Raw genomic sequence first — 11,049 nt, forward strand, 5'->3', positions numbered from 1 at the left:
GTCCCTTTGTTGCACAAACGGCTAGTTTCGTGCCCCTGGAGGCTTGTCCAATCCACCCCAGGAGAGAGTCACACACACAGGCTAGGTCCAATTTCAGATTTATTGTATGCAAACAGTTCGACCCAGGAGCTGAGCTCAAATCAGAGTCGACCACAAGTCTGGCCCGGAATCACATTTTTATAGCTTACCTAAACATAGTCTTGACGTATTAGGCACTTATTGGCAGCATTACCATTTCCTAGTTGTTACGTCTTATCTTGTAGGCTGAACTTAACTTGTTATTGGTTAGTGTGACTTATCAGGGTTGGTGCATGCGCATTCAAAAAGCAGAACTACAGCAAAATCTTTTGTCGCATGCGCAGAGGGAAAGGGGAACTGCGGCAAAGTTAGTAAACTTTAGTAACCTCTTATCTCAGCGTAACCTTAGGGCACTGGGCAGGGATGATTTCAAAATGCAAGGCAAGCAGTAAGAACAGCAGACCACAGATTAGTCATTAGACCTTATGATCTTGCACAAGGGTCATAAGATGGTCATAAGACACTTCTATCACATAGTTGCTGCTCAAGTGTTATTGCAAAATCAGGGAGCCTAACGTCTTTTTACTACAACTCCCCCCTCAGATGCTTTCTTACTCTAAAAATTTTCATAAGTGTCAGCAATAGCCAATCTTTGATAGTGTACAAGCATTTCACGGTTAACAACTGACTGAACAGTCTGTCTCAGAAGGGTCATGATGCACGGTAGCATACAAGGAAGCAAGCAAAGGGTTGACACTAACAAGCATAAGGCCATCAACACGCCCTTTAACCAGCCAGTCTGAGGAAGCCAGGATGTAAACCAGTCAAAGTTCCACCCGTTCCATGTCTGGACTGGGACATGTGCTACCTTTTCCATATCATTTGCTAGGTCCTTTATCAATTCACCATTATCATCAATTTCAACACAACAATTTGATAAATTCAACTTCCTGCACACCCCTCCTCCACTTGCAAGTAAGTAGTTAAGAGCTAAGCGGTTTTGCAGTTGTACTGAACCTTACTGAGGGTTGCAAGCTTGTTTTGAGAACAAGTATAACAGGTGGACATAACTTTTGGGTTCGATATACCTAAAAGGGACAAGAGTCCCAACAAATAGACTAGGGCCCACATCTTTGCAAGCATAACTTCAAATCTCCAGCAGGTTCACTTTTCCACTTGTTGGCTTTTTGTTCCCGGGTGTTATCAGCTTCCGGAGTGACCACACCCTGGGAGTTGGTGTCCTCCTGATGAAAAGGCTTTACCCTCAAGCAATGGGTCCACTTATCGCTGTTTCATAAGCGAACAGCTGTGTGTGTAGTCAGCAGCACCTGGTAGGGTCCCTCCCACCTTTCCGCAAGGGGATCCTTCTTCCACTTCTGTACCAAAACTTGGTCACCCGGTTTGAAGTTGTGGATTGGTGCATCAAGCGGGAGGCTCTGGAAGGGTGCAGCAAACCTGTGTAGGGAAGACAAAACAGACTGCAAGGTGATAACATGTTCTCAAATTTCAGATTTTTCTAAATCTACAGTAATCTGTTCCCTCTACCCCGCTGGCAAGACTCTGGGAGACATACCAAACATTAATTCAAAAGGTGACAATTTAATCCCTCTACGTGGTATGCTACGAATACGAGTTAAAGCCAGTGGGAGTGCCTGCGGCCATTTCAAATGAGTCTCAATACAGATTTTCGTTAACGTCGCTTTCAGCGTTCTATTCATGCGCTCCACCTGACCTGAACTCTGGGGTTTCCATGGAGCATGGAGTTTCCATGTGATATCTAAAGCTTTGGACACTTCCTGTACTATTTTCCCCACAAAATGACTTCCTTGATCTGACTCAATAGACTCAGGCAACAGAAATCGGGGTATTATCTCGTGGAGTAGTACTCGTGTCACTGTGGATGCGGTAGCCGTTCTTGTGGGGTACGCTTCCACCCATCCAGTTAGTTGATCAACCAATACTAGCAGATAACAGTAACGACCAGACTTTGGAAGTTCAGCGAAGTCAATCTGCCAAGCTTGTCCGGGATAATGGGCCCACGGTCTTCCTCCCATAGGGGCTGGTGGTCTTGTAGGTTTTGGGTTTACCTTTTGACAGGTTGGGCACTGAGAGACCACTCTCTGGGCTTCCAGATCAAGTTCTGGAGCCACCATTTGACGAGTTAACAAGTCTCCCATCGCAGTGCCTCCCATGTGAGTGGAATAATGTAACCGGTGGAGTATCTCTTCCAATAAGCATCGAGATATTAATACTTTCCCTCCGGGTACAATCCACCATCCCTGAGGGTTCTTAATAGCCTTGAGCTCTGCGGCTATCTTATCTGATCCTGGGCCATACTTTGCTTTACAATCTTCTAAGTAAAAGGGCACCTCATGGGCCGAGCCCTGAAACACTGCCTCTCCTCCCATCTGTGCTGCCTCTTTGGCTGCTACGTCAGCCTTTGCATTTCCCCTTCTCTGGCGCTCATCTGCAGCCTTGCCATGGGCTTTAACATGCACCATGGCCACCTCTTTCGGTAGCGGAGGGCTTTCAATAGCATTACAATCTGTGGCCCATTTGCAATCTTTTATCCAGAGGCCGTGATGAACCCACGTTCTCGTCATAACAACCCATGGGCACGTACAGTGGCAAAGGCATAGCGCGAATCCGTAAAAATGTTCACTCTTTTGTCTTTTCCTAATACCAATGCATGGGTCAGGGCAGTGAGCTCCGCTGCCTGTGCTGACCAGTTTGCCGGGAGCTTTTCTTTCCACACCGTCTCAGCCAAAGTTACCACAGCACATCCCATATGCCGCATGCCATGTATCACGCTACTCGAACCATCTACGAAGAATTCCTCCTCTGGGTCCTCCCATTCAAAGGCAAACAATTTCTGACTATCTTTGTGTAGCAGAATAGAGAAGAAAGCATCTTTTAAACCATAGGATGATCCACTAAATTCTTTTGTTTACAGCTCTCAGGTCTTATACCAATCCTGAAGGAGGCGCCATCTGCCCATATACATGAATCAACATTCTTTAAAATCTCAATTCCTTTGGCTTTCACAGAAGCTTGTAGCTTTGTTAGTAAATCTCGCCCCTTCAGCTTGAACCTTCCCCCGAGGAGTTCACCCTTATCAGGCGGCCCCCCGCTGACTTTCCTTTTGTTTGTCCTTCAGCTTAGGGCAATCCCTCTTCCAGTATTCCTTTCTTCTGCCCCCCTCAGGTTTCTCCTTCCATCCCCCCCCAGTGTTTGTGCTTCCACCCCAGGCTTTCTCTCTCTCCTCTCTGCCACCTGATCACGATTCCCATAAACTTCATACGCAATCTCTACGAGTTCTGAAAGCAGCTTACCCGCTGCCCCCTCAGTCTTTTGCAGCTTTTCCTCATACGGGGGAGGTGTTTTAGAACAGCTTGTGCCAGCTATCCCTTCCCGATCCGTTTGGTCTGTGTCCGGTGGCGTTTTAGCCTCATCCCTGCACCTTAACCCTTGAGTCAGATCTTCCCTCACTATCAGAATTAAAGAGGACCCGGGGCTTTCTCCCAGCGTCCTAGTTAATTTACGACAAGCCCGACGTGTTGTCGGATGAGGGCGCTTTGAGCAGTTTTTCCCCGAATACAACGTATGTTCTCAGACACAAAAAAATAGGATCCTTTACCAGACAAAATTCTAGCCAGCAGTAAGATTTTAAACTGACCTGTATTTAATAAGATTCGGATCCAGTCACCATGATTTTGAGCACACAGAAAGACACAGGAAAGGCTTATTTAGGATGTCCGGGCTGTTCAGTGCCTTGCCCCGCAGTCCTTACTGCCCAGACTCAAGGCTACTGACGTGACACCGGCTCATACAGTGGAAGGAGGGAGGGAAACACAAAAGGGATTCTTTCACTCCTGCCCTTGAGAGAAGATACTGGGACAACGGATTTGGGAAAGACAAAATCACTCAGACACCTGTCCACTGGGTCACGAGGTTCCAGCTGAGCCCCCTTGCGTTTGACACTACCTTGTTAGGCAGAATCGGGGCGGCTAGACTCAGCTTTTAGTCCCAGACCTGGTCAGTGGCTCATCATTTTTTTTTTTTTAAATACACCGACGCACATTCATCCAGTTAGACCTACCTCCTTCCCCACACTGCCTTAGCCAGATTCACATCAAAAGAACCGGCATCCGGCCACTCCAACTGACAGAGAGTAATTAATCTATCTTTTAACATTTCTACCCCGTAATTCCCTTTGAACTTACTAAAGTTTCTTAGCATGCATCCTAATGGGGTTGTGGAGTTTTCTTCTTGGGAGCTACCTGAACCCATTGTGTCAATCAAAATTCAGACCTATTTGCTGAACATTAAAACAAAATCACTCAAAACAAAGTCCCCGGGGCTAATGTTCAGAGTTATATACTGAACATTCCAAAATTCCAAATTCCCTGAGAGACCACTCAACAAGACAAACTACCCAAATGACACAAGGCAAATGAATACTTACTCCGTCAACACCCTGGCGCCGTCTCTTCGGACCCACTTAGCCTGGTTGACTCATTTAAGGGAGAGCCTTTAACCTCCCGGGTGTCCCGACTCACGGTTCCAGTGCTGTGACAGACTCCAAAAGCAGTCTGGTGGCCACTTCACAGACACCTTTTCCATTCTTATCGTGACCCCGGGGTAGTCCGAGGGCAACTCCTGGCTGGCTCGCCAAATTGTTGCACAAACGGCTAGTTTCGTGCCCCTGGAGGCTTGTCCAATCCACCCCAGGAGAGAGTCACACACACAGGCTAGGTCCAATTTCAGATTTATTGTTTGCAAACAGTTTGACCCAGGAGCTGAGCTCAAATCAGAGTCGACCACAAGTCTGGCCCGGAATCACATTTTTATAGCTTACCTAAACATAGTCTTGACGTATTAGGCACTTATTGGCAGCATTACCATTTCCTAGTTGTTACGTCTTATCTTGTAGGCTGAACTTAACTTGTTATTGGTTAGTGTGACTTATCAGGGTTGGTGCATGCGCATTCAAAAAGCAGAACTACAGCAAAATCTTTTGTCGCATGCGCAGAGGGAAAGGGGAACTGCGGCAAAGTTAGTAAACTTTAGTAACCTCTTATCTCAGCGTAACCTTAGGGCACTGGGCAGGGATGATTTCAAAATGCAAGGCAAGCAGTAAGAACAGCAGACCACAGATTAGTCGTTAGACCTTATGATCTTGCACAAGGGTCATAAGATGGTCATAAGACACTTCTATCACATAGTTGCTGCTCGAGCGTTATTGCAAAATCAGGGAGCCTAACGTCTTTTTACTACACCTTCCAGCCCTAATGTCTATGAAATCTATGAAATGGCTTTCGTACGAAGGAAACGGCCCAGGGTGAGCCCAGCCCTGAGCTCAGGAAAGTGAAAGTAGCCCCGTGCCCTCCCGTCTCACAACCATGGCTGCGGCGAGCGCTGTACAAAGCCTCCGGGACGAGGCGAGCTGCTCCGTCTGCCTGGAGTTGTTCGTGGACCCGGTGATGATTGTCGGCTGCGGGCACAACTTCTGCCGAGCCTGCATTGCCCAGTGCTGGGAGGGGGCCGAGATGGACGTCACCTGCCCCCAGTGCAGACAGACCTTTGCCCAGAGGCTCCTGGGCCCAAACAGGCAGCTGGGCAATTTAGTAGAAGTGGTCAAGGGCCTGAGCATGGGGTCAGCGGAGGGAGCCAGGGGCAAGATGGTGTGCGAGCAGCACAGGGAGGCTCTGAAGCTCTTCTGCGAGACAGACCAGGTCCTGATGTGCATGATCTGCCGGGAGTCCCAGGCGCACCGAGCTCACCCCGCGGCTCCCATCCAGGAGGTTGCGCAGCAGTGCAAGAACGGGCGCGCGGGCCCAGTCCGGCTGTGCAGCTGAGGGGGATGTACACCTCTCTGCGGCGCTGGGTCTTTCTGCCCAGCGGCCACGGCACAATGGCGTGGCTGCACATGGAGGCTGGTTTGTGGTAGCCTCTGTGCAAGCCATCCTGCTGGGGGGAGGCGAGAAGGACCCAAATGCTCTTTGTTACGTTCCTGACTCAGCAAAGACGACTGAGACGTGCTCTTCTCCAGCCCGAAACCCCGGCTGTTTGATTAGGGGACAAACACCACCTGCCTGGTTTAATGACAGTAACTCTGGCACAACATAGCGGGGAGGGCTGGTCTCCAGCTCCATCCCATAATAATGACTAGCACTTTAACCTTATAATCGCCCAGTTATTACACCCTTGTCATCAAATCTTGCCTTTGAAAGCAGACAAAGCAGGAACATGGCTCCCCTGTCCCTGGACACGCAGAGCAGTGAACCTCCTCCAGTGTCACCGACCCACGGTTGTGTGCGGGGCTGTGTCTTGAAACAGGGGGTGTCCGGCACCAGTTTCCCTTCAGCTGTTACAACCCTCCCTGGGAGCTGCCTGGGGACTCCTTGGGGACGGAGGGATTGTAGCGCATGGACAGACTCTGTTCCCCTTGGACAGAGCCCACGTGGCATGCTCTGGAGGGCAGGCCCTGCTCACAGGATCTGCCACGAGCAGCCGCTTCCCCCAGCCGATGCTCCCAGCACGTTGCACAAGTCTCAGTAATGCGCATTGCATTGATGCCGGGGGCTTCAGGGCTAATGCTGGCTCCAGAGGGGACGTGGTGGCACCGCCCCAGTCCAGGGAGCACGGCCAGGACCTCCTTTTGAATCTGAGCACCTCCTTCCCCTGTCTTTGTCCAGGCCTGGCTACCAAATGCCGTGCTGCACTGGTCCTGGATTAATGCTGCTCTTTCTGAGGCATCTCGCTGTAGCTGTAGCAGTAGCTGTACTGCTGGGCTGTGGTACTTCAGGACTGGTGTCTCACTTCTGAGTTTCTTCATTTCAGTGCCCAGAGACCAGACCTGTGTCTTGTCCGGCCCAGCTGCCTAAGACTGGCTGGCACTCTGCACTGTCGACCGTGGTGGATTCAAGGCCGTGTTATTTTCTGTTCAGTGCATGTCCCTGACAGTCTGCACTTCCCACTGGTTGCAGTGTTGCCTTGTGGCACCTCCCTAGGACCGGCTCCATTTTTCTATGTGTTCTTCCTGCTGGGCAGGAGCTGGCTCCACAATCCAGCTGGAAACTGGCTGCTTGCTGCTCCAGCTGTGTTAAGCACACACTATTCGGTGCTGCGTCCAGGCAAGGGTGTGCTGTACTGGGAGCTGCTGGTCCAACCTGAGTGCATGGGCTTTCCTGGTGTCACGTCACAGCGCACCCTCGAGCAGCCCTCTCGGTTATGGTGCAGGGAAGAGACTCCAGCTTCTCCCCTCCAAGGAGAACTGACCCAAGGAGTTTTCCTTCCCGCAGAAACAAATTCAAACTCAGCTGCAGCTGCTAAGGGGGGAGAGGGAGAGGCTTGAAGCACTGCACGCGAGTGAAAGCCAGAAACACCAGGAATACCAGGTGGGTGCTGCCGGGGTCCGGCTGATGTCGGGGAGGAAGGAAGGGACGTGTCCTGCTCTGCATGTTTGGTGGGACAGTGACCGTGGCATTTTGTGACCGTGTGTTGCAGGGTGTTGTGGCAGGTGCATGGAGCCAGGCCTTGCAAACAAAAAAATTGTGTTCAGCTGATAGCTATATATATAGCGGTGTTTCACTTTAATTGTTGAAAAATGTGGATTTGGGGTTTATAGCAGAGAAGTTTGCATTTTTAAACAGAGAAAACCAGGATTACTGATTATAAGAGGAAATCTTTCCTTGCTGACAGCCATGGACTTCTCCCCTCCTTAAGGTCCTGGCTCTTAGGGAAACAGAAAAAAAACTTTGCAAAATGAACAGAGTGAAGAGATCCCAGGCAGGGCCCCAGACCTGAGCTATCCCCAGCTCTGCTCCAGATGGTGGGAGGTCGGGGGTCCCAGCCATGGAGACAGTCGGGACCACGGGGCCTTACAAGCCATGCCCTGACTCTCCCCAAAACGGCTGCTCTCCCTGATGTGGTTTCTCTCTCTTCATGGCAGCAAAAGGCAGCAGCCGAGAGGCAGAAGATTGTGTCTGCGTTTGAGCAACTGCGCCGGTTTCTGGAGGAACAAGAGCGACTCATGCTGGCCGAGCTGGGAGAGGCGGAGAGCAGGATTGAGAAGAGTCAGGGGGAGACTGTCACCCAACTCTCCGAGGAGATTTCCCATCTCACCAGCCTGATCAGGGAGCTGGAGGGGAAGTGCCAGCAGGCCGCCAGTGACCTCCTGCAGGTGAGGCACATGAAATGTCTCCAGTCCCAGTGCAGGGGAGGGAAAGGGCTAAACCTTGGGTCTGCCAGGACCAGGTGCATAACTGAGGAGGGGCGACAAGGGCAACGGCCCCTGACAGGCACGTGGTGGCAGTGATGGGAGATGCAGAATATCAGCCCCAGCTGCTGCTGCCCTGTGCATGTCCACTGCCCAAGGTGCATGGCTGCCCTATTACACCTCTTGGGGGATCACTAAATCAGGGCTTGTAAAGGGGCTGAACTTTCCCCAGATCCTCTGTGTCCGGCACTCGGAGTCTGAGGACAAAGTGCGTTCCCTCGGGCACAGGGTCCCTGGTGTGGGGCATTGCACCGAGCTCACTCTTGCATCTTTGTCTCTCCCTTTAGGACATGAGGAGCACACTGAGCAGGTACGTGGCTCCACCTGACTTCCCATAGAGGGAAGGGTCCTGGAGACAATGCAATGGGCACATCTCTGCAGGGCACCACAGCACAGCAAGCACTGGTTCTGTCCCTGAGGTGGGAAGCATGAACGTCCCCCTCTTCTCCTCGGGGAAGTGACAGCTTTGGGCACTGGCGGCCTGAAGTCTGTAAGGTGTAATCTAGGCTTTCCCCCTCTTGTCCCCGGGGAATAGTCCTGGCCACCAGAGCTTGAGCCAACTACCTGTGAAGTCTCTGCTCCTTTCTGATCCCAGAAAATATCCTGGACATTTTGGAGCTGGAGAAAACATCCCTGCTGGGGATCGGTCCCTTCTGCGGGAGCTGCCACTGCCACCGTGGGCAACTGGTGCCTCCCGAGTCGAGTGGGTGGCATTGTCTGTGGGGCCAGAGCTGGCGAGCTCTCTCAGCACCACCGGCCCTGTCATGGGGGGCATGTTCCCCCCCGCTGTGCTCCTCCTGTGCATCGCCTGTGACTGCCACTGTCTGTCCTGCCCCTGCCCCCTGTGGCTGAGGCACATGGCCAGAGTCAGTCTCTAGGTCCCTCCATCCACCCAATGTTTCTACCATGTAGCTGAGCTGCAAAAAGAAAATCAAATAACACAGACTCGTTTTTCCCAGGTGCAGGAAGGAGCAGTTCCAGCTGCCAGAGGGGATTTGCCCAGAGCTGGAAACAAGACTCAGCATCTTGTCTGGACAAACGCTAACTCTACAGGAGACATTGAAGAAGTTTCAAGGTACTGAGAAGGGGGCTGCGAAAGGGAAGAGGGAAGCATCCTTGTTGAGGAAGAAGAGACAAGCAGTTGGTTTGAATTTGGAGCCAGCATCTTTTTTAATTAGGAGATAAACTAAATGTGCTGGACTGATATCGCAGGGAACAGGAATGAAGACACGAGGCAAGGGCTTCTCTCTGCCTTTGCATGAATCACTGATGAACCAGGGCTCCTCTGGGCACCCCTTTGTCCCGGGTGCAGAGCCACAGGGCCCCTGCTGCTCCAGTGCTGCTCAGCATGGGCACCTGCAGCTGGGGTGGTGGGAGCTGCAGGGGCCCTGCCCCACTCAGAGCGAGCCTCCAGTGCCTCATGTCAGGCCACCAAAGTTAAGAGCCAAAATTAAACATGAGGCAGGCTGTCAGGTTTGGATCCTGCTGGCTTAACCCCAGGGGTGCAGCAGCAGGGGGAAGGGTGCTCCCAAGGGCCAGGAGAGGAGCAGGAAGGGAGCAGAGCAGGCAGGTGGGGGGCAGCCTGAGTGAAGCTGCACCTCTGGTATCCTGCACCCCCACAGGGGCCGCTGGAGCAGAGGGCCACTGTCTGGACCCCTGGACTTCCCCAGCCAGCGTCAGCCCTTGCCTGTCCCCTCTGCCAGTGAACAAGAGAGCTGTGAATCTCATCCCCTTCCCATAGGCTCCCTCTCCACCCCCGCTGCTTGTCCCTTTCTGTCACTGAGTCCCTCACCCCAGTGTCTAAGGGGGCAGGATGGGCTGGGCACTGAGCTCCCCTGGATCCGCGGTGTTACATTTCTCCCCCTACTCCTCTGCCTGCACCTGCAGCTCCCTCCTGCCCTGTCCTGGGAGAGGAGGCTGCGCTGCAGGGGAGCAGGGAGATGTGGAGGCAGCTTCTGCAGCCACAGTCCCAGCAGCAGGGGAGGAGCTGCCCCGGTGTCTCCGCTCTGTCTCAGGGGCTCAGGACCAAGGCAGGTCTAAGCCAGGAGCATGAACCAGACACCACAAGTCTGATATCTGTGCCCCTTTCCCCTGCAGAGACTCTGCCATCCACCTTGGAGAAGGGCAAAAGGGTACCAAAGGGATCATACACAAAGGATAAGCACTGGGGAGCTGGTCCCAGCATTAACACAATGATCCAGCAGAGCCCACGGCCACCCCTGGACAAGAGTCAAACCCTCTCCCAGCTCAGCACCAAACCCCCTGCACTGGGACCTGGGGCGCTGGGCTGGGATTTTCCTATTCTTGCCTATGGATTTGCAGCTACCTGCTCCCTTTCCCCCGGGGCAGGACTCCCCCGTGCCAGGCTGAGGAGCTGCGGGGCCGTCGGTGCTTAGCCCCCCGACCCAGGGTAGAGGCAGCTCCGGGGGCCCAGGACGGTCGGAGAAGGACGGGGCTGGTGGGGAGGGGGAGGAATGGCCCGTCTGCCCTGGGCTGAGCTCTGCCCTGATGCTGCCATTCTCTCTGCCAGCGACGGTGACTCTGGATCCGGACACGGCAAATCCCTACCTCGTCCTGTCTGTGGATCGGAGAAGTGTGAGATGGACAAACAAACGGCAGCCTGTGCCCGACAATCCTGAGAGATTTGATGTGGACTCATGTGTGCTGGGCCAGGAGAGATTCACCTCTGGGGGAGACTGCTGGGAGGCAGAGGTGGGGCAGAGGGACTGGGCCCTGGGGGTCGCCAGATA

The 11,049-nt window shown here is 52.7% G+C and overlaps 1 protein-coding gene across 1 annotated transcript; it reads left to right on the forward strand.

Moving 5' to 3' along the window:
* The first annotated feature begins 6,535 nt into the window (after positions 1 to 6,535).
* Positions 6,536 to 9,520, forward strand: LOC132247318 (E3 ubiquitin-protein ligase TRIM15-like). The gene is made up of 3 exons (XM_059720183.1): positions 6,536 to 8,203; positions 8,587 to 8,609; positions 9,259 to 9,520. Exons 1-3 carry the CDS (start codon positions 7,850 to 7,852, stop codon positions 9,482 to 9,484), a joined length of 603 nt encoding a protein of 200 aa, XP_059576166.1. The 5' UTR covers positions 6,536 to 7,849; the 3' UTR covers positions 9,485 to 9,520.
* Positions 9,521 to 11,049: the final 1,529 nt, after the last annotated feature.

The sequence above is a fragment of the Alligator mississippiensis genome, unplaced genomic scaffold (assembly GCF_030867095.1).
Source record: "Alligator mississippiensis isolate rAllMis1 unplaced genomic scaffold, rAllMis1 scaffold_21, whole genome shotgun sequence".
Lineage (NCBI taxonomy): Eukaryota > Metazoa > Chordata > Crocodylia > Alligatoridae > Alligator > Alligator mississippiensis.

Bases quoted from the DNA above. Each gene is read 5' to 3' on its own strand.
- LOC132247318 (XM_059720183.1), top strand. From the start codon at position 7,850: ATGGTGGGAGGTCGGGGGTCCCAGCCATGGAGACAGTCGGGACCACGG. The intron at 8,204-8,586 runs GTGAGGCACATG...CTCTCCCTTTAG, and splicing joins CCGCCAGTGACCTCCTGCAG to GACATGAGGAGCACACTGAG. The intron at 8,610-9,258 runs GTACGTGGCTCC...CGTTTTTCCCAG, and splicing joins ATGAGGAGCACACTGAGCAG to GTGCAGGAAGGAGCAGTTCC.